Source organism: Pseudopipra pipra, chromosome 1 (assembly GCF_036250125.1).
Source record: "Pseudopipra pipra isolate bDixPip1 chromosome 1, bDixPip1.hap1, whole genome shotgun sequence".
Classification (NCBI taxonomy): Eukaryota; Metazoa; Chordata; class Aves; order Passeriformes; family Pipridae; genus Pseudopipra; species Pseudopipra pipra.
Window position 1 is genome coordinate 82,926,082 of NC_087549.1, and position 23,473 is coordinate 82,949,554.

Consider the following 23,473-nt stretch of genomic DNA (forward strand, 5'->3'; position numbering starts at 1 on the left):
AACCTTTCTCTCCTTGCTTACATGTATAAATGTCCATTTATAAGCTGTCAGCTGAAATGGATGCCAAATTTATTCCAAATGCATAAATTCACAACATAAGCTGGAAAAAATACATCACTATGTGCCTGAAGAACTCAGAGTCTCTCTTAAAACATCTGACAGAAACCACCAAAATTGTACTGGAAAGATTCAGTACTTTACTTCCACGGGTGTGCAGTGAGGCTTTCGCTCTTGCTGTGGGCACTTGATTTCTGATATAACTGTTGAGGTATGGCTTGCAAGGGCAAAGAGTTCAAGGTCATTTATATTCTAGTCTCACAGTGAGCAAGCAATTGATACCATATCTGCTAAGCAAAAGTAAGGATCAGGGAACCATGAAATAGGAGGCAGTAGTGCTTCAGACCACATTAAAACCAAATAAACAAGCAATGAAAACATTAAATAATAATAGTAACAGTAGTAGTGGTAATAATAATAATAATAATAAAAGCATTGGGAGCAAAAGGAATGGGAAGCTTTGACAACCTGTTTCTGAAAGTTTTGAGGGCTTACAAGGTTGGCACTGTCCCACTGTTTTGGATGTCTGGTCAAGCCTTGGTTCAAAAACCAGTAAGCAGTAATACACAGATTGATTTTGGTTGTTAATGTACAGACACCAATTGAGATGGGATATTGGTTGCAATATCTGACATATTACAACAGGTGAAACATATTTAAAACATTTTGTTTCGTTTTTGGAAGAAGGAAGAACACAACAGCATCAAATGACAGGGAATTTGAACATCCAAGATAAGGAAAAAATGGTTTTTTTCCTTTGGATGGTATGATATTTATTTTTTCACAAGTTAAAAGACTCGTGTATTCGACAGTGTTTTTTATCACAAGAGCAGAAGGTAAGAGCAGTAATTCTGGATGACTTGTCCAATGAGATCACTAAAAATTCTTATCTTACAGAATTTAAATATTTTTTTTAATAAAGAAGAAATTTATAATTGGATATTGAATAACACTAGCATTTTCAAATGTTGCCGATTGAGAAATTGCTGCTTTTTGTTTGCCAGTTCAAGTATCCCTCTGGAAACAGAGCTGCAGTATTTGAATTGTAATTCTAGTTGGCAGCAAAAACTAGTCACCATGTCAGAACTGTTCTGACACAGTAAATGACTGAAGTAATGACAGGAGGAAATCTGTAGGGAAGTAACTTTATTTTTTTCAGAAATGTTGGCTGAGCTTGCATCAGTGGGGTCCCATGGGCTCCCACGACCACCATCTCCATCCTTAAATAAGTAACAAGCTACCTCCAGTGACAAACACTTACCCATCACTGCTGCATCACTTCTGGACCACTGATGTATGAGCTGCTTCTGCCTCCAGTGAAAGTTCAGAATTTGTCAGTTCAAGACTCTGTCCTTTGCTAATGGATTACTTTTGAAATGTCTGCTCTAAGCAGAAGGTTTTATTTATTTATTTACTTTTTCTAAAAACATGTACAGGCAACCCACTGTTTGGGCTTTGGCTTCTCATAGGAGACTCACCAGTTCTATAGATCTTGATCATTGTTTTCCAATCCTCCACAGCAAAAGGGGATGAGGGGGACAGTGCCTGCATGGCCAAGTTCTTTTTACTCCCTCACAGACCCTCTAAGACATGTCAGTAGGAACACAGCAGACCTGCAAAGAAGATACTAAAGACACAGACTAAGGCATCCACTGGATGAGACATCATTGCCCTACTACAGATATCGTAAGGCCTGGACCCAAGGCAATATTTCATCCTAGTTTTCATCCCTGAGCAATAGAATAAACAGTCCCTTATTCCCTCCACAAAGGTGCTGTGAAGAGCTTGAGGCATTCAGGTATGATTGTACCGTAAGCCACAGGTATATGACTTATACACTTATTCATGAAAGACTTTGAAATCCTTTTGAGAAATGCAGTGAGGATTTAGAAAAAGAGAAATATACCTAGTTAGCAAGATTTTGGGAGTAAGTTGGTGCTCCCTTTGTTACCTGCAGCAGGCAGGTGAAGAAAAGGGCCTCTAAGGTAAACCTGCTCCCTGATGGATAGGGAAATATGCACAGCTGGAGCATCTAACCTATTTAATCTTAGGGCTTGAGAAAAAACATGAATCTGTGAAGTGTAGGGTTGGATAGGAAGGAGGAGAAGCAGGGTAGGATTTATGGGTCACAGAAATTTCTGTTCCAATGCTATCCTCATCAAAGACAACACAATGGTAAATGATATAGATGAACAATTCCCTAAGCTCTTACAGGGCTTTACAAACTTCCACCAAACAAACTTTTCACAAGTGAACCGCTTACTTCATTTAAATATGCAGCCTGTATAATCAGAGTCTTTGAAGTAGGGAGACAGATGATCAGGATTTGCCTTTTGATCTTTCCAAATTGTTTTAGCAAGTAACAACTATGCCTGAAGTCTTTTCTGGGAAACTTTATTAGCAACGATGTTTACAACAATCTTAGAGACCAAGGTTTTCTTAGTATTGCTGTTAAATAATCCTCCAAAAACTGAAATCTTACAAAGCAAACTTAGGGTCTACAAATAACAATCATGAACTTTATGTAAATTCAATTAAAATCCCTAATCAAATCAGCTACAATTCTATTAGATGCTCTGTACATATTTACATTAAAAATAAAATAGAAAAAAAAAAGTGCTTTCACAGGATCTGTTGGATTCATGCAGCTCTCAGTCTTGTTCTCCATTCATCTACTTGTATCCAAACCAAGTCAACGGCTCTGGCATGAGAACCTCTAGAGCAGAACAGATCAGGCTCTGGAGCAAACAAAAATTAGGACCTGACTTTATCAGTAAACCAGAAACCCCTTCACATTTACAAAAAGCAGCCCAAGTTGCCTAGTTAAAAGCTACAGCTGTCCCACTGATTAACATGAGAAAAATAATAATTTTTATCAAAGGCAACTTAAAGAGGCTTCCTCTCCTTGGTGTCTGTTATAAAGGACTGTGCTCACTTTACACAATCTATGCATCTCCTGAAATTCACAGAAACATTCACAGCCACTGTTTTTAGACAGTGCATACACAGAAAGACACTGCAGTTTTAACACAAACAAAAAGGAACATGAATTTTTTTACCTTGTGTTTTCTGTCCTCAAGACAAGGAAAACAAAATTGCTTCAGACAATTTTCCTAGCCCACGCTTATACAATGAAAAAAGGGAAGATAGCCTGCTTGTGAAAACACGGTTATCATCCACATTTTGAAGAAGTCCTAAAATTCATTAACTGCAGTAACTGGAATGCAGAAATTGTTTTAGAAGTTCATTTTTTTCAGGCAATTTCTGGGTCAAAGAAGAAAAAAGAACAGTTCTGGGTTCCTCCCCCCAAAGACCCTATCTGATAAATTCAATCTGTTTTTATGAAAATGTTTATGAATAAGCTTACAGTCTTCTTACAGCCGAAAAGTGAAATGTTGTATAGGACAAATTAATGTTAAACTATGAGCTGAGAATTCCACTGGGGTACTTTGGTGATATCAGATATGCTGAGAGGCATTTGCTAAGAAACCATACACCTGAAAATGAAGTCACTGCACTTTCTAATTGTTAAATACATAAAACTGGTCACAGGTAAGAAGGAAAAATATAATAATTACATTTAACCCTCACCACCACACCATTTCGACCCTAGAAGCAGATGAGTGATTTTACAAAAGCACTTGGAATACAAAAGACTTAAGGACAGGGGAGTTGCTGCTGCTTTTCAAGCTTGCTACTAGTGAGAAGCATTTCAGCTTTTTATTTACAGACTGAAGCTATAAGAAGTTACAATCACTTCTCAAAAGTCAAATGGCAGCAGCATTCAGCAGAGAGCAGTTCTTTGCCTTCATCTCATTGTTTTTATCTCCTCCTTTATGTTTTAATGGTTTATTATCACTCTCTAAATTACAGAATGTGTTTGTTTTTTTCTTTTCTCTCATCCTCTGAAATGGATTTAAAGCACCAATCCATTAAGAAAAGGCAATCACAGAGATTGGGAGAAGTGAGGTAGTGCTGTGGGTTCAGGTTTTAAACTCCCCTCCACATTTAAGTGCATCTCACATTGCATGTGTACAAAAATGTGCGTATTAAAATACAAACTGATTAGCTCAGAAGTGAAACTTTGGGAAGACATTTGGGTAGTCTGAATTTTTCAGCTTCATTTGTGTCTACTTTGGCACCCACAACAAAGTGCTTTTGTGGATGCCCATCACACACCTACAGAAACACGCTTCAGACAATTGCCAAATTAGTTGCTTGGCAAAGTGTGGACGTTGGGCAAAAGTTTTCTTTCATGAATCCCTTTGAATTCTTTGGGCCAGACTCGTGCATCCATGCTCACAAAGCTGCCCAGTATCTTAACACGTAATTCTATATTACACCAAAAAAGATGCATAAATGACTCGCCAAAAAGGATCTGAACCAGGAAGAAATAAGGATTGCATCTGTTTCAGTTATCAGAAAAGAAAGATAAAAAATGACTACACAATATGTACGAAGGGACCGTTTTAACTGAGAACTGAGGATAATGGGAATGAATGGCTCGAAGCAGGCAAATTTAAAGTAAAAAAAAATGCACCAACAGCTACAGTGAAGCTGGTAACCAGTGGGAAAAACTACCAACAGATTTTCATTTCTGGTGCCACTTAGCTTTTATAGCTTATCTGTCTAATACAAGCCACAGACACCAAAAATTCAAGGAAACTGTGTGACTTCAAACTGTACACCACCTTTGAACTACACTTTGGGGACAAATTCTGTCCTCCTTTTAATAAAAACCATTTTCAATGAACCTATCTGGAACAGCACCTGTAAAGAGTTTCTAATACACTATTTCACAGTTATGGTCATACTGGTATCTTCTCGACAAATTAATCCATTAGACAGCAGCCTCATAGAGCAAGAAGCCAAGAAAGAAATTAAACTTGTAACTGTAAACTCAGTACATTCTCTGCAAAAACAATTGCCATTCTCTTGCTTCATAATTATCTTTTTCTTCAAGTTTTATGACACTGATTTAGAAACAAAAACCCTCATGCTTCCACACACACCTGTGTCACATTCCAGTGGATTCCAGATGTGGAATCCACTGTTTAAAGCAAAACTTATCTCTTTTGCTTAAAGTACTGTACCATTTTCTGTAAAAGGACCTGTAGTTTACAGGTCTGATTTAGCAGAATCAAGCAGTAAATTTAGCTGCAAAACTTAAGTTACATACATGCTTAAGTGTTCAGCTGAATTAGTTTCTCATGACTTTCCTCCTCCACAGCAGAATTCATGCAATAACTTTGTTGGTCACTGACAAAACAGCATTTAGACATAGGAGACAACTGCTAAACAGCTTTTCCTCCTACAAGATTTTGAAATTAATACTTTATTAGTTCATACAACACAGTAAAAATAATAAAAATAATCCAACAACTTTTCATAAAAATTAAAAAGATTTAAAACTAAATCTTATTAAAAAGCCAAACTTAAAACCAAACGAAAGAAACACTATATGTGCACACACTTTTTAAAGAAGAGATTACAATTTTCTTTTTGATATCAACAGGCACTCTTCATTCACCATCTGCAAGAAAGTAGGTTAGGTCTCCATAGGCCACAGTCAGAGTTATTAAGTAAGTAAATATGCCACTGCTGCTGTGCCCTCCTTTTATTTCCTTGCTTCTTCAGTCTCCTCTGGCTCTCTCTCTTGATGCTCTCTTTCCCACCTCAATTCTTTCAATTCTTGTCTGTACTTCCGTTCAATGAACCGTTTCTGATGGGCCATCTGGGGAAAGTTATCTGATACAAGGAGAAACATTTTACATTAATAAACAAACTGGTAACACAGAAAGTCTCAGCTCTTTTTCTTTTTTAACTTTGATGAGATTAGAGGCAAGGGAGAATAATGTTATTACCATTTTCACCCATTTATTTCTAATAATACATAGTAAACCAAGACTGTGTCATAGGACTTTGGTTTCTTTATGATTTCTTTACATCTGTTTCTCCTGCTACAAAGCACTGCCAAATCTAATACACTCACAAAAATAAAATATAAAATTCTGGTATAGCAACATAGCCAGGTATTACCTGGGTTTTACATTCTGTTCCCTTAGCAACAGGTGGTCAATACTGAAAAACAAATGTGAAACTACTGTCAATGCTGTCAGGGTTTTTTGTCTTGTTCTCTCTCCAAAAAGTATGAGCCACCAGTTCCAAGCATTGTACAGATGTTTCCATTATTTTTATTATTATTTTAGACCACACAGAATCGACTTGATGTCCCATATTGTGGCAGCGATCCTAATGGAAAAGTAATAGTGTAGCAAGATGGAATGCAGTAAAATCTGTTCCTGAAAAAGTTAATATTTGGCTGTGTGCCAGAAGACAGCCTTAGCGTAACTGAAGAGCAGGGATGAGTGAAGACTGGCTAGAACAGACTGGACAAGGCTGAGGTGATAGAGGAATAGCTGGGGAGGTGTATGCTTGTGCTTTCAGGCATTTGTCTATTGGCTGCTATGTATGTACATGTTAGAACCGGGACTGTAAAAACAGCTTATGTAATTGAACAGAATTGCTCTAAATTTAGTGCACTGCTCACAGAATATGATATTTTCTGCATGACCAGGGTGCTGACATTCATATGTGTCTGTGCTGCAGAGACCTGCACCCTCCAGCAAGTCAGAAAGCAAAGAGGTGACACAGGTTGTAGTAGCTGGTAAATCCTGCTGGGATTACACAGAGTTCTGGGATCAGCACTGGCTACCTATCTGTGTCTGAGATGAATGTAAAAGGTTACTACACTGACCTTTAAAGCCATAAACAAATTTGGTAGATGCATTGCCAAAGGACTGCTCTCTCTCTAGCTGGCTACTGAGAAAGAATTCAGTTGAGGCTCCTCAGGGAAGAGTACCTTGGCACCAAGCTTTTTACTCCTTTCTTTGGGTCCCAGGCAGCACAGATTTGTTCAGGTGGAGAATATGGTGCAGAAGCCATATAAACTGCAGAATTTTGCTGTAGAGCAGAATAACTTTCTACTGCTTTGTTTTATTGGCCAGTGAAATTTGTGCCTTTTATTATATATACTACAGGAATAAAAGGTTTATTTATCAGTTATTTACAACTTGGGCTTAGGAGGGTATATTCATTTAAACCAGAAAGCAATCTAAATAAAATTGTTTTTCAATTGCTGTTGCTTTAAAAATACTAGTGCTTTGTTTAATGGAGTTCTGGGATATTTTGTTGCTCATGTGCACCACAAAATGAAAATCAGATTTCCATCACTGTGCCTGTAACATGATTCTTGAAGAACTCAGCTTGGTAGCAACCTGTTTGTTCTAATCTGTTTAGGATGGTAAGAAGGAAATTCATGTAATAAATTCATCATAGCTATCATATATAAAAAAAGGTATATGAAAACTACTTGAAGGTAACTACTTATGCATTAAAAAACATAACAAACAAACCAAATCAAACAAAAAAAACTCCATTCCACAAACATACACAAAACAGAACAGGTGCCCTTAAAGGTTGTATAACCTCCACCCCTAAAGACAGTCAAAACTTGACTGGCAAGGCACTGAGAAACTAACTTGAAAGCTGGTTCTGTTTTGAGGGGTAGCTGGAGCACAGACCTCTAGAGATTTGTGGCATTTAAACAAACATATATGTCAGAAGAGAGCTGTGAAGTCCTTGGACTGATAGGCCATGAAGCTCTGAGTGGTGATACTGTCAAAAGAAAATGCACTCAAAGAAAACTCCAGTAACATTTTGCAAATATTCAGCAGAGAAGGGAAGTTATATTTTTCTATTTGTCGAATTTACTGATGGTGAGAAGTATATGCCTAGCAGATGTATATAAAAACATTTCTAAATTACACAGATTCATTGTTTTCTGAAATTCTTAAGCCCTTGAATTTCCAGATCCAGAAATAACAGATTAAAAGCCTCTGGCATCTGAGGAACTGCATGTCTTTCCTTTGAATCAAATGCAAAAAATGGCCCCTCCATGTTCTTCTCAATAGAGAGCTTCTGCTGCACAAAATGCTTGTAATCTATTTGCTTACAGCACATCCACACCTGGCACTTTAACCCAACTGATCAAAGTTAATTCATATAAGAAGCTTGCATACATTCATATCTGAGACTCCATTTCAATGAAGGGCTGCTCCCATGCTGGCTATCTAGCACAGAATTTAGAGAGATGTATACACAGATCCCTGGATCTTTGGCTGATATTACCCCTTCTTCATGGATAAATATCAATTTAAATTGGTTGAGAATCTGCCTGTTAGATTTTAACCTAGTCAACTGATAATCTGAGATCAAATTTTATTTTCTAAAGTATTATTTTCCTCCTCCCCTAAATTAAAGGGTGAGACAACCACAGTGTCTGGGACTACGCAGTCTTTTTCCGCTGCATACTTAAGCACAGAAAATCTCTATGAATCTTCACTGCACAGGGTTCCTTCAAAGTTGCATCCTCTAGAGCTGATCAGCACTCTTTTATCTTCTGTAGCTGAGCAATTCTCTTTAACAAGTACCTGTTGGTATCGTATTAACTTCAACTGTTACAAATCTGTCTTGAAAGTACTAAAAGGGAAACGTGGTGCTTAGAAGCTGTCAGCATTTAGCATGTGTTCTGTTCAAAACTCATCCCCCACAAAACCTGCACCTTGCCTCACTAAAGAATGACAAAGTAAATTATAAATTATTTTCTTTGCTATCCAAATATCTTACATTTTTCAAGTGCATCCATTGCAGCTCCCATTTCTGCTTGCTGAATACTGTGAAAAACAAACAAAAACATGTTACATGAGATCAAAGTTGTATAGAATTAACTTAAGTTTCTGACAAGGTGGAACACTAGCTACTTGTGTAATGAAACTCTGTGGATAACCAGCAGCTAGTAATTTCCACAGTGTATGATATATCAGCCTTTCCATAAATATGTGAGAAATAGTACTACAATGCAGTTAGAATATTTTTTAAACTTAGATCAATAACACTAACAAAATATTCTAGTCCATTCTTCACTAAAGCATTTACTTCTATAATTGAGAGAAAAAAAAGGAACAAAATCATGGATGTGTGAATGCTAAAAAGCCAGTGATATTTTTATAACAACCACCACTAGATTTGGTAGCAGAAAATAACGTGAGGTCTTTGAGGTTCATGGTCTTTGCACACTTAGAACCATTCCAAAATGCCTAGAAGTAATAACATAAGAAAAAAAAATCCATGATAGTGTTGCACTTAAATTGCCAGCATAAGCTGCACAGTAATCCAGTAGCAAATCCAAAGGTAGCCACTGTTTCCTGGAAGCTGCTCTGCAATTTCTAGTCTGAGAGCCATAAATCGGTTACCATTGCTAGCCACCTTGAAGGCAAGTTCACAAAAAAACAAAAACAAAAACAAACAAAAAAAAAACCAAAAAAACAAAACACAGACATTGAACCCTTCAGGTATTCCTGAAGCAGAATAGTTTGAAGAAGGCTCTACAGCTTTCCTTTTCTAAGGCAAACCACACACTTGTCATCTCCATGGCTAGTCATTTTGTATACCACCACACTCTAATACCATGTGATTAATTTTTCAATATACCTTGGACCTTTACCACATCCTATTCTTTCCCCTTTGAAGTACACAGCTACTGTGTATGTCCTGGCATGAGAAGGTCCCACTGTCTGCAAAGTCCTGAAAGAAGAAATATTTTATTAAAGCAGGAAGTATCAAAAACCATAATCTGTTTGTGGCACATACATCACCAAACTTTCAGTCTGGTCAATATATATAGTTCAATCATGGAAAACGTAGAGCAAGGGTTGAAGGATGCCTGTATAGATTACCAGAATGGTGTTTATATCAATCACATTTATTCCTCCCTGGAATAAGGAGCACCACATGAAAATTAAAACTTAATTTAACCTATAAGCAAAAATGCAAACTTATAACATGATATGTTTAAAAACAGTGAAAAGACTTGTAATAAAGCAATAAATTATGTGTAGCTGTGCAACTGTAAATAAACACACCAATATGATTACGTGTGCACTAAAATTTTAGTTGCTAAGAGTTTGGCAGTTAGCAAGGTTTTACAAGGCCTTTATGTTAGACATGGTAGCTCCCTACACACTGAATTATCACAGTATAAAGAAATTTTCATTCAGCTTTGAAAAGTTAGTCACAAAACAAACTTTCCATTTGAGCTAAAGTCTAGAACGTGCATCAACAACCATCTAAAGAGGAAAAGATAATCCCCTAGACGTGCAATGAATTGCTTCTTTTGCAGTTTCTTCCTGTTGTCCAAAATCTCTCCCCACTTTCAGATCGAGTTCTTGCTACTACCTTGTTTCTCTTTAGATGGAGCACGAATTTCACAACAATTTTTAAAGTATCTAAATAAAGTACTCTATTTTCTGTGCACTGTGACAAGAGCAAATAAAACCCACCCTGAATTTAAAACCAGTAGTACTGACTACAGTGAAACAGATAAGAAGAAAAGGAATTTAACAAGATAATAGGAAGATAACAGTGTATTACTAGGTCTAAGCTGTACTATAAAAATCAATTTATTATCACAGCAAAACAAAACAAAGATTTGGTACTTGATACTAAGTGGTTTTTACAAAAACTGGGTGTTGTTTTTATTGTATTCATGTCCCTCACTCAAAGAACCCTCATAGAGAGACACTGAGGAGTCAGGTCTGCAGGGCAGTGGTTGCAGTATTAAAGCAACAGCACTTCTGAAGTGAACTGTTTGTCACTATAACTGAACTGCTACATTTCACTGAAAACCTTACTTCAGTAAATGTGACAAATACACTTAGACTATCATTCTTTCTATCTTTTTAATATAATAATCACAACAACACAAACCTTGAACTTCATGGATAGCCTTTATCTCTTCTTTTGGGGGCTAACATTCTACATTAATTGAATGGATATGGATGCCATATACAGTTTTAGGTTTATTATTGTCTCTTTGAAGCAGCTATTACACTGTTTTACAACTGAAAGAGAAAATGGAGATCCATCCCATCCAGCTTCAGGCATCTAACTGAGATGCACAAGTTAAAAGGTTCACTGCTCTGAGCTCTATCACTGAACAGGAGAACATATGTGGGATGAATTGTACACCAAAAACGTCCAAAACCTGTGTTGCCCTTCAGTGCCTGACTGTGGATTACAAACTGTAGAAGGTAAAATGCTTACTAATTCTTCCTCGTAATGGCTTAAAACACCTAAAGTCGAGAAAACACTGGTTCAACAATTTCCATCTTCAGACAGAGACTAGAGGGCTTGGATAACTACACAAAACCAAACTATGGGAAAAATGTAGGGTGACTGATCACATCTTCCTCCATATACAAGAAAGACTTATAATTAGCTGGTATCCATAAGATGCCTGCTCTTACTTGTAAAGAGGAATATCTGGCTCTTTTCCTTCTGTCCTGAGAGTCAAGCAGCACTGTTGAAGCTGAGATTTAGGATCATTCCAATCTTGATTTAAAATAAACTCCTGTAAGAAGTTCACAGAGATGTTTTATGATTGAGAGACCGTGGTAAGAGTCTCAAATGCAATAATGTGTTAAAACATAGTGGCAGAAAAGTAGGAATCTGACTGATCTTACCTTTAGCCGTGGAAAAAAGCATACATTCATGAAAGTGTGAACGTATTCCAAATCTTTATCAATGTACAGAGCAGCAATAAAGGCTGGGGGGGGAAAAAAGGTACTGTCACTCATCTAAGGAGAACATCAGTGGCTTGCACTTTCAGAAACAAGTATCTCTGAGTACTTTAAAGCCATATTCAATTATGTTTCACAGCAGTGATCCAATGAGGGTATTATCCTGAATACTCAGGAAAAAATCAAGTTGACCAAGAGATTAAGTGATTTACCCAAATCCACCCAGTCATTTGAAGTGCTAGAAACAACGCTCAGCTCCTAATCTCACATTTTAACCAGCAGACCATGGACACTTACAAATAAATCTCTATTGGGTACCATTAAAAAATCTAGATATAAATCACTCCTGTTTGTATGCTATTTTCATTTGCTTAGAGGATTTGGCAAAAGCCAAGTGGTCTGAATGCATCACAAAATATATCAAAATATACAAGATAGGGATTAACTTTCTCAGCAGAATATTTATCACTGTTTCCACTTTCTTTGGAAAGAAGGTAACACAAACTTCAAAAATGAACCAAAAAGAATTTAATTTCCACATAGCCTTCCCTCTCGTGGAATGATTGTTTTAAAACTTCCCAAAATGCAGACAAATGAACCACAGCAATATTCACCTGCTGAACGAACTACTTTGTCTTCCAATAGTGACAAGAACATATTAATTAAACACTGAAACTGCTAAATAGCTCAACTCAGACTACAAACTTTTAATTTTCAAGACATGCTTTTGACCTGGTCACCGTGACCCCTCAGTTTCTAAGTCTTCAGTTTTCTATCTGCAATTATGCCTCTTTCTGCTTTCATATAGACTTGAAAAAACTATGCTAGTGTTCAAAAATCTGGCTTTCAGAGGTATAGGCATAATTCACATGAGAACGTGAATACACATTTTTAGAAGTGGTTTGGGTGACTTCTCATGGCTTTCTTAAGTCCCAAGGAAAAGGAAGTCATTAAGTTGTTATAACCAAATTAACTCACATTCCAAGAGATCAGCCAAAGTCTTAGTTCGAAGAGTTACAGGTCTTTTTGTCTTGTCATTAGTGATGGCAAATTCTTGCATACCCAGCTCTTCTGCCACCTTAGCCTGTGTCCTGTTGTTCACCAAAGAACTTCTCAACAGCTGAAACAGAAAGAAGTTTCATTCAATGGTAACAATTACAAATAGCAAACTATGAAAGGTAGGGAGAGCTGGGGAGAAAAAGTTACTTTTATCCTTACAGTCAGTCACTTCTCTCAGTTTATTGACATTTTGTTTCAGGACACCTCAAGTGATTTACATAAACACACCCGCTGTCATTCTTTCTACTGCTGATTTTTCCTTCTGTTTCAATTCTTCTTACCAATCTTTATTTATTCTATGAACACATTACTTCTGGATGTATGTCTTGCATTTAAAATGCCTGCTTTGTGAGCTTCTTTACAATTATATACCATCTCTTCAGGAGTCCTGTACTTTTTCAGCTAACATGCAGTTTTCTAATTTAAGTAATACACAGTTATATACATTTTTTCACATAAAATGTAAGTAAACAATATTCGGGAGTCTATGGAGCAGCCCTGGTGTCCACCAAATAAGAAAAAAATAGACAGCAATTAAAACAAATACATACACTGCAAGACAGTGCAGTGTTTCAGAATAAGCAGATGAGGAAGCTTCTCCACTCCTTTGGCCTGAAAAAAAGTACATACTTGGACAGCCTGCATGTACTATTTGCTCTACTAAAAGGCAGCACAGCTGAGCCAATGCATCCCTCACAAGGATCGCCTGTAACATTTTCAATGTATGAAAATGTCAGGGATGCCTAGTTCTCTAGCAGGGTGCCCCAAAATGCTTAACCTTGGCTCTAGGCAGATTGCTTAAACATAAAGCTCTGCCAAAGATATAATCCCATACAGCTTAAAAGAGTATTTTGGAATTTTAGGGGTTTATACAATTTTCTGAACCCCTGGCAAGGTGAGTTTTTTTCCGTTTGTTTGCTTCTTTGCTTTAAATGAAACAGCATTAATTTAAGAAGTTAGAGGTACTATAGGAGGGGGGGTGAGAAGTAAAGAACGTCTTTCTTTTCCACTGTTTATGTGTAATCTAGAGTTAGACTCTGCATACACATTTTTTCTCTCTTTGTCTTCCATATCACATTTGCTCATCTTATTAGATTCAACTTATATTCTACCTGGCTCCAGCCTGTCGACTGAGCTTATGAAAAATCAAGATTTATTTGCTGTACTTGATACTTCATCTCTCACAACAGATAAATAAAGAACAGTATGTTCATAATTTGTTTGGCAATGATGTATGAAGCAGATACCCACAACTTGATCTTCATAAACTAGGCAGACCATAGATAGGATTATCACCTGCCTCCCTAATCTCTGCTTAAACTTGTTTTCTACTTGTTTTTTTCCAAAATTCCCAAGCACCATATGTAACCCGCGAGACAGAAGTGCAGTGTCCCATGCCAAAAATCTGTTTCTTGTAACAGGATTTCTTTTGTTGCGTTTACAGAGTATTTATTTTTATGGGATCCATAATCATGATTAGTAGTATCATAAAACAAAGAGCAACATATACACTACACAGTGAATTAGAGATGGAAAAAACCACCCAGTTATCCTTTTAGCACTGTGGTTATTAACTTGCTCTGTATTAGCATTTGCCTCCTCTACAAGTGTGATCCAGCAAGAAACTCAATTCCCCTTAATGATATGGAGAAACATAGTACCTGTGCCTTTCCAGCAGCTTTTTTAGAGCTAGTCTCCACTCTGGCAACAAACAGCCTGCATCACTGCAGATGCTGTAACATGTGACAGATGCTCAGCTGGAGCTTAACTGTAATTACAAAGCAATTTTTAAAAAACTTTTTAATTCTTTCATCTTCAAATAGCATACTACTACCTGTGACTGTACCAGAAGAACCCATAAGCCAGTAGTGGAGAAGCTGTATCTTCCAACATTCAATAAAATGTTAACTCCTTTTTGGCACATTATTTGGCTATCTCAAAGTATGTAGATAAGACTATGTTCTCCTTTCTTTTTTTTGAATATAGTTAATTTACAGACGTGTCTCCATAAGCAATCACTCCACTCTGGGAAGCCACTGCATTGCCAGTTGAGTGGAATCCTTGGCCAAAATCACCCTCGATGCATCAGACACCAATCAGCTGATGTTTCATTATTCTCTCAAATTTAAGTATGGTCCCAGATGACAGGAGAAAGAGCTCAGTGTTTTCTGTTTCTCTTCAGATTCCACATTATCAGTCTCCTTTCTCACATGTCTCCTTTCATTTGCCCTCAAAATTAAAAACATTTTAAGATGATTTTCTTTTTCTCTGCATGCGCATTCTCAGATTTCAAATTTTATTCTAGGCATTGTCTGCTTCAGCATCCATTTCACTCCAGCTTTGTAGTTTCACCTACAAACTTGAACTGTGCAACTTGTACTTGCCAACTCACTAATCATTAAATTAAGCAACACACAGATGTTCTGATCATCGTTCTGAGTATTTATATCCATTAATAGCAACATTTCATATCCTTCTGTCCAAATAGTTCTTGCAAGATTTATCTTACTATAACACCACTAATGCCTACATTCTTTAAAGTCATGTATAAAACAAAAAATCCCACCAGGCTTTATATCCACTGTCTCCTGAATCCATACATATGTAACTGAAACTTATGAAGTAGTGAAGAAAAATTGAAGTTACTTTTAGTCAGAGCACATATTTTCTTTCTTGTAAACAGCTTTAGCCCCAAAGACCCAAGAATCATATTCTTGATAACACATTGCCTGCTAGAGACCTAGTATTGCCATCTCTCTGTTGATCTGAGGAAACCACTCTAAAATTAGGCTGCTTCCTAATTTTAACTAGAAAACTTGACTCACACTCCTGATACATGTATTCCTTTTTTTGTTCTAATTAAGACTTTTAAACTAAGAAAAAAGTTAGTAAGTCCAAGAAAATTTCTTACTTGCAAACAAAGCTACCTGTTCAGCTGCAGTACCACATGAATCAATCAGGAAAAAAACTACATATACTATTACGCTATGTTTAAAGTCCTGTAAATTGTTGAAACATCCCCAAACTGAGTTTTCAGAGCCCAGATAAGAGAGGCTAAAAGACTACAGCAATCAACAACAGGTGAGTATAGCAATTTTAACATTAAATTCAAAAGCTACCACAGGAGCTCCAGATTGAAGACAACAGGAAAACCAGACTAAAATAGATCATATAAACTTTTTATCAGGAAGTATAACCCTGCCGGGTTGCAAGTTAAACAGACCAGAAGTTATGAATAAAAAAAAGTCACATGATACACCTATTTAAATAAATGGTTTAAGACATCCATCTTTAAACAAGAACAATGTCCCAATTTCATCGCCGACATCATTAAAATTATTGATCCATTTCACAGACTGAACAGAAATTATTGAAATTATTGCACTGGGCTCATAAATCACCATTTTTTATTCACTGCAGTGCTCATGACTTAAAATTAACAAAGCCTTATTAAGAGCAGCGGTTGCTGAGGCTTCTTTTATTAATCAAACTCAGAATAATTCACTAGTTGTTCCCATAATTTCAGTCTCCATCCCACTCTTGCTCTTATGGAGAGTATGATTGATGGCCATCTCACCGTTAAGTGCCCTTCATGATGATCGGGGAAATGTATGAATAAATACTCGGTGGCTACCAACTGCATTATGGAGTCACCCAGGAATTCCATCCTCTGGTTGTGGCCTCTGAAAAATGAGACATCAATGCAGCAAAATCAATAAGCACTCAGGGAGGAAAAAACCAAAACCAGCATGCACACACAAATTAAAATAAAGAGTGATCTGAAAGTGAGCCTTGCTCATTTCTGAACACATTTAAGACAATTTTCCAGTGTTAATCAGGTGAGATGAAAACATAGTTCATTACTGTTGTAACACCAACTTTCAGGCAAAAAGCAGATGAGGATAGATACATACAAACACAATCATTAGATCACAGATCTGGGACTAATTCAAGGAGAAGAGCAGTTGACATCAAATTTGTAACAGGATAAGGTCTCTATCTGAAACTTCTGGTAAGAAAGTGAACTAATGAATGCAACAACTTCAACAGAGAAAAAGGTCTGTCCATTCACAAGAAAGAAAAGGATCGGGGTTTCAACTCACACGAGATCCTGGAGTGGGTAACCACTGATATGAAGTTTAACAAGGGCAAGTGCTAGATTCTGCACTTGGGACAGGGCAAGCCTGGTTGTGTGTATAGACTAGGGAATGAGGCTGGAGAGCAGCCTGGTCAATGGCAAGTTGAATATGAGTCAGCAGTGCCCTGGCAGCCAGGAGGGTATCAGGCTGTGCCCTCTGTGTCCCGGGGGCATCAGGCAAAGCATTGCCAGCCGGTCGAGGGAGGTGATTCTCCTGCTCTGCTCTGCACCGGGGCCGCCTCACCTTGATTATTGTGTGCAGTTTTTTGCACAAAACAATATTGTGTGAAGGGTCTGGAGGGGAAGCTGTAGGAGGGGTAGCTGAGGTTACTTGGTCTGTTCGGCCTGGAGAGGAGGAGACTGAGAGGAGACCTCATTCTGGTCCACAATATCCTCATGAGGGGAAGCAGATGGGCAGGTACTGATCTCTTCACTCTAGTGACCAGTGACAGGACTCAAGGAAACAGCATGAAGCTGAGTCAGAGGAAATTTAGTTTGGATCAGGAAAAGGTTTTTCACCCAGAGGGTGCTTGAGCACTGGAAAAAGATCCCCAGGGAAGTGGTCACAGCACCAACCCTGTCGGAGTTCAAGAGCATTTGAACGATGTTCTCAGGTTCATGGTGTGATTTTTGGGATGTCCTGTGCAGAGCTAGGAGTTGGACTCGATGATCCTGATGGGTCCCTTTCAACTCAACATATCCTATGATACTGTTTCCTTGAAACAGTACCTTTGCTTACAACAGAAGAGGGTTACACTTGGACCAAAAAGCATGATTTTACTTCCTTCCTCTGTCCAAATGTACCTCCAGGTATGTTTTGCTACTGCCTCAGGAGTGATGTGCAAATATCAGTGATGCAGAAAACTCAAGATAAACACCAGGATAGGTCTCCAACATCTTCTATAGTCTTTCCCAAGGTATCCACTACTGACTACTGTCAGAGATGGAATACTGAGCCAGGGAGGCTTGTGAACATAGCTGCTCTATTCGCTTCCAGAAAACGGATGTAACATAATTTGTTTACAAATAAGGTACTCTGGGATATATAATGGAAGGGACAACAACAACAGAGCTATGTAAGGACTCTTGCTATGTACTCACAGAGTCAGATGGTTAAAGCCTACTGTCCTCAGAGTGAACGCACGTGCTAGAAGCCGAACGTGAGTGAAGGTGACTCCAATTGCCTCTTCAAACTCCGTAAGCTTTTGAAGAACTGGAGAGGTCTCAATGAGTTGCCTGTCAGTATTGGACTCCTGCAGCTGCAAGAAAAATGAAGTGAGAATAATGATAAACTGACACTGCTGCAGAACTTTTCAGAGAAAAGCAAGCCTTCTGTAAATCAAGGACAAAGAATACAACGGGCAAGTTGTTCCATGGACAGCTGAACCAAGAAAACCAGGCTTCCTCTGCTTTTTGGTCTTGGGTAACTACCACGCAAAGAAGATGTGAGCTCAGATGTATGCTTTTTTAACAGTTGAGGCATTTAAACACATCACTTACACGTCTCTATGTGTGGATAGCATGGAATATTTAGTTTCACAAAACGTGTACAATTGTACATGTCTGCATTTTACAGTATTATCATATTATTTGTAACTGAGCAAAAGATTCAAAAATTATTAGAACAGGGCTGGCAGACTGACAGCTTGTCAAGAGAGACAAAACCCAAATCAATTTCTCCCACTTTCCTTTAGTATCAAAAATCAAGAATAAATACTTTGTATATGAAATTCAAAAGGGCACAATAACACAACAAAATTAAAATTATTGCTTTGGGTCAGTATCTTTTGTTATCACTTTCTTGTCTGATGTCCTTGAGATGTGGTGACAGGTTTAAATGCCTTTGTGGAGCTGGGAAACGGCTTAAGCATTTCCTCCAGCCACTCTGGGCATCTCTTTTGTATAGTAATGCCTTACAGGAGGAACCATCCAGAAGAGGATGCCGAAAAGAAAAGTAAGAATAGCCACAGCTTTTTAAAGCGGTATTCACATAATTTCTGGTTTGTTGTCTGTCCATATTCTATTAATTGATTACATTCAAAATTGTCTTTGTTCTTAAACAGTAGTGAGCTTTTGGCTCACATTTTCATAGACCTACATATCCTTGCACAAAAATCTCACACTTGGGTGATAACGGTCAGTTCAGACCGTTGCATGTGGAACTGAGACTGCTTTTTTCTTTCTCAGGCACAGCCCTTTCTAGTTACCTACACAGAATTTTGTCTGCTCTTTTAACTCCACAGTTAGTCACTCTTGCGTTCTCACAGTTGGACCGAAATTCTTCAGTATGCTGTTGTCCCTGCTACCCTGAAGAATTTGGTATTGTCAATGAACTGCCACCTCACTGCTCATCCTCTTCCCTAAGCTGCTGATGTGAACAGCCTGTACTCCAGTAAAGATCTCTACAGAAATCTGCCAGTGATCACCATCCCTTGTAAAATGCAATCATTTCATTCCTGTTCTCCATTTCTTATGTTTCAGCCATTCCTTTAAATCTTGTAAGGATTGACGGTATTCACTGGGGCTGCATTTTTATTGCTTAAAAAAAAAAAAAACACAACATTTTTTAAAGCCTTTCCTGAGTGTCTTTCTAACAGCTTCTCAGTAACTCCAGCAGACAGTATCATCTGCATTATTACATGCTTTTTTGTCTCCTATTCATTTGGAGGTAGGACTTGTCTTCACATGTCTTTAGAAAGAGTCCATAAATATCCATGTGACCACTAATTATTTTCTCATTACCATTTCTACAGACCTGGCTACTGCCAAATAACAGGGTTACAGATCTTCAGTTGTGTGCATCTTACCCAGAGCTTTTTTTTTTTTAACTGGGATCTCATTTGGTGTACTTTTAAAATGCTATTTTTCAGGCTAGCTGTGCCCAAAGGCCAACCTGAGCAGCCTGTGTTTAACCTACTGGCAAAACCACCTAGGATGGTTTTTGGGACATGGAAGAAAATTTTCATCATACAACTTAAGGTAGTAGCAAGAAAATACAAGCTTCATACACTGACTCTCTCCAATCTCTAAGTCTTTGTGAAAGCAGGTTAAAATAAAAGGTTAAAATAAAGTAAGAGAAAAGAAAGAAATTCACAGTAAGAAAAATCTTCTTGGGAATTTGTGCCACCGTGCAGGATAGCTGGTGGAGTCTCAAAAGTTTATCTTCCCATTAAGAGTTTTTTCTATTTACACTTAGAAAGAGATGGTTGTAAAAAACACATTTGTTGCTGATTTGTTGCTGAAGATTTTGGCTATGCACCCATTGCTGTTCTTGCAGCACTCCTGCACACTCCTGTTTCCAGTGAAGACAAGGAGCTACAGTGCAAAGAGGCTCTGAGACTTGATCTAGGTCTCCCCCAAAACTGAGTCATGGAAAAAGGACTAGGAAACCATTGTCCCAACTTCCAGCCTCATAAACTGACAACTTGTGAAGTTGTATCCTTCAATATATGGAGAATAAGTTAGCCTTCAGGCACCTTCACAATTTTAGTGCTTATTTGGTAATAAAGTTACTGGCATCACTGAAACAACCATAATATCATTGCACACACACAAACACACACATATACATAAAAACCAGAATCAAATTAAAACTTTATTCCACTCCACTAATGTGCCTTCCTACTATTAAGGTTTCAGTCCTAACTTCAGGTTAAGAAAATATGTACACAGTGTTTGCACCCTTTTTCCCCAACTTTGAGAAGATGAACAAGAAGCTGTCAAAATGTTATCTCTCACTGGATTTATTTTATAGGCACAGTTATATAACAAATGTGAGTCAAGGAAAAGCGAATGACTAATCCTCAGAGAGACAGAGACTAATTTATTAAAAAAACCCACAAAACCCCCATATCTCAAACCAAACACAAAGGCAAACATATATATATATTCCTTTGGCTACTTTTTAGCACAATTTCTGAGATGCCATCACAATGGAAACCTACAGAAAAGCATCCCTAAAAATAAAAGAGAGCTATGAAATTTATTATAGAAAGGGATACACTTACTTGAAGTGGGTGTAGTGGATAATTAAGCCATACATCCCGCAGGTCCTGCAAACATTGAAAGATGTCTTTAATGCTCAAGGGAGTCATTTAACAAATTCCACAGTACTAAATAAAATGTCATTACTTGAAATACTGAACTATTTCAGATGCTGACTCTGCTTATTGCAAATTCAATAGTGCTGGCAAACTAATTTTTAAAATCGTGTATTTGCTGTTCAAACTGCCTGTAGTTCTCCCAATTAGCTTATGACAAAGAGGTGGAAAAATCCTTGAAACATATAAAACATGGTTAAAGGAAGAAAAAGATTTGTGTAAGCCTCAGGACTAACTTTATTTGCAAGTACTCCTCAGTATCAAGTTTGATTTCAACAAGGGCAAGGACTGAAAAAGAAAAAGAAAACCACTTATTTTCTATTTCTTATAGGCTTCCTTCACTACAGCCACCAAGCAGGAAATAAACACTGAGTTACAATAAGCTTCAAAATACTTCTATTTCTAATAAGCTTTGTCGTTTCAGACTCAGAGGAAGGAGAATTCTGTACAGTTCATCTGCTCACTGCTGCCACACGTTGTCCTCAGCAGTATGTATTTTCCTTCACCATTATATGGTATATATTTGCACTAAAAATCATCTAAGATACAGTATGCAAGAACAGATCAGACTTGAATTATGCAATTGTGTAGATGCTGGATGAAATGCCCTCTTCTTTTTTTTCCCCAAGCTTTCAGGGGTGGGATGATGCAACCGATGAAACAGGAATAGTTGCTCTACATGTGCATCATTCCTCAAAGCCTGCCAGTTGGATCCACAGCACGTATTTCTGTTGTTAGAGCAGCCCTTTGAATTGAAGCCTGTAGGTTTCCCATGCCACTCACTCTTCCCTAATTCAGCCATTCAACTTGCAGCACACCAGAGGAAACACCATAATTTTTTTGCGCGAACCAGTAGAGCTCACTGTCCTAAACACATTATATTTTATTCAATCTCCAGGAACTACGCACAACACATGTAGTATTCCTGTTCATTTGTGATCCTCAAGTAAAACAATGGACAAGAAAGCACGTCTTAAGTTATTTTTAAAATGGAAATCAAATCATATAAATACCTTTTCATTGAAGAGCAAACGTCCAAATAATTGCTTTGCCTCTTCTAGGCTCCCCTCTAGATAAACAGCTCCTACATGAGGGGACCGATATGCCAAAGGTCAATAATGCAATTAGTATTTAGAAAATTGCTAAGCAGAGGAAAGTCAAAGATCTTTGCCTTCTTCATCTCTAACACATTTATTTTTAAAAGCATGCTTTCTGTAGCAATACCTATTTTGGAGAAATTTAAAGTACGTTAAACACCAACATAAATCAGTTGTCATAAAATGCACAGAAAAACCTGAAATAATTATATCAGTGATAGAAAATGATACATCCAAAGAGCAAAGTTTAAACAAACGATCCCAGAAGCAATACATTTCTAAAAGTACTTTCCAGTAAACAGCTAACTATACAATATAAGCACATAGGAAAACCCATGAAATATGTTTCAATAGCTAGCAAATAATTGCATTTATTCTGTACTTCCAGCAACATTATATTCTGCATATAAATGATGTATCAGGAATATTACAAACCTCAAGGCCTTCTCAATATCACAATTAGACACTGTGATACAACAACACATTGGAAACTGCTCCTTTGCATCTCTCACTTTTTGGAGAGTATGGAATTTATTTATTTATTTATTTTAAACTTCACATACAGCCCTCACTAGCCCCCTCCACATGCCTGTCAGTAACAAGCTCTGCAAAACTTGTGCTATCGTGTTATATTTCTGGGTGTACTCCATACATTCTGTATCTCCACAAGCACTTCATAAATTCAGTATCAACATTTTGTCCTTCGATATTCTTTACAGTAGGGTTTCTAAAAATCTCCAGCTTGTTCTTGTAAGCATATCTGCATAAAAGCAAATGGAATACACAGTTATCTCAAGAACACAGAGAAAAGGAGTCCATGTTCCCACACACAGGAAGACTGCCTTGCTGTCCTTCCCTCCCTCTTTCCTTTTAATTCCTCACTAGGTCAACTACTTTCTTTGGACTCTTTGGAGAACAGTTTGGGGTTTACAAGACTATCTTGCAGAGGTATATTATGAGAGCACAGAATTTCAAACATGTCCTAGGCAGCCTGCTTATACTTCTCATTTTTATTTTTGTCACAGGGAATAAGCACCAGACTTTGTAAAAGAGTCTCAAGTAGGAGCTTCAGACCCCACATACACTTTTATAAACCCTTAACAAGCTCCCAGATTTTAGCTATGGCCCTAGCAAAATCTTATTGCTCAATTACCTTTCCGAATAACTTTGTATTAGAGGTTAAACAGCAAGCCTGCTCTCTCAGCACATCTCAATGCTTGCCAAATAATTCTCATCGCTATATCCTAGACAAGCTGAAGCCTATGAACAAAGAAACAGATACATATCTAGTGTTCCTCTTCTGTTTGTTTTTTTATTTTTAAATTAAAGATCAAAGCATTCATGGAAAGCAAAATAGAGTTAAAAAGAAAACTCTTATTTCTT

General features: G+C 37.5%; 1 protein-coding gene across 2 annotated transcripts in view; it reads right to left on the reverse strand.

Annotated features, from left to right (window-relative positions):
- Positions 1 to 2,435: 2,435 nt before the first annotated feature.
- Positions 2,436 to 23,473, reverse strand: part of DROSHA (drosha ribonuclease III) — a 68,482-nt gene continuing 47,444 nt past the window's right edge. For both annotated transcript variants that reach the window (XM_064662233.1, XM_064662222.1), the window contains exons 23-32: positions 22,007 to 22,077; positions 20,901 to 20,945; positions 17,995 to 18,152; positions 16,333 to 16,438; positions 12,675 to 12,816; positions 11,640 to 11,722; positions 11,424 to 11,527; positions 9,610 to 9,702; positions 8,746 to 8,792; positions 2,436 to 5,805 (exon numbers count right to left, since the gene is read on the reverse strand). In XM_064662233.1, coding sequence (XP_064518303.1) covers positions 5,675 to 5,805; positions 8,746 to 8,792; positions 9,610 to 9,702; positions 11,424 to 11,527; positions 11,640 to 11,722; positions 12,675 to 12,816; positions 16,333 to 16,438; positions 17,995 to 18,152; positions 20,901 to 20,945; positions 22,007 to 22,077 — 980 coding nt within the window. In that variant the 3' untranslated portion in view covers positions 2,436 to 5,674. The remainder of the gene's footprint in view (positions 5,806 to 8,745; positions 8,793 to 9,609; positions 9,703 to 11,423; positions 11,528 to 11,639; positions 11,723 to 12,674; positions 12,817 to 16,332; positions 16,439 to 17,994; positions 18,153 to 20,900; positions 20,946 to 22,006; positions 22,078 to 23,473) is intronic.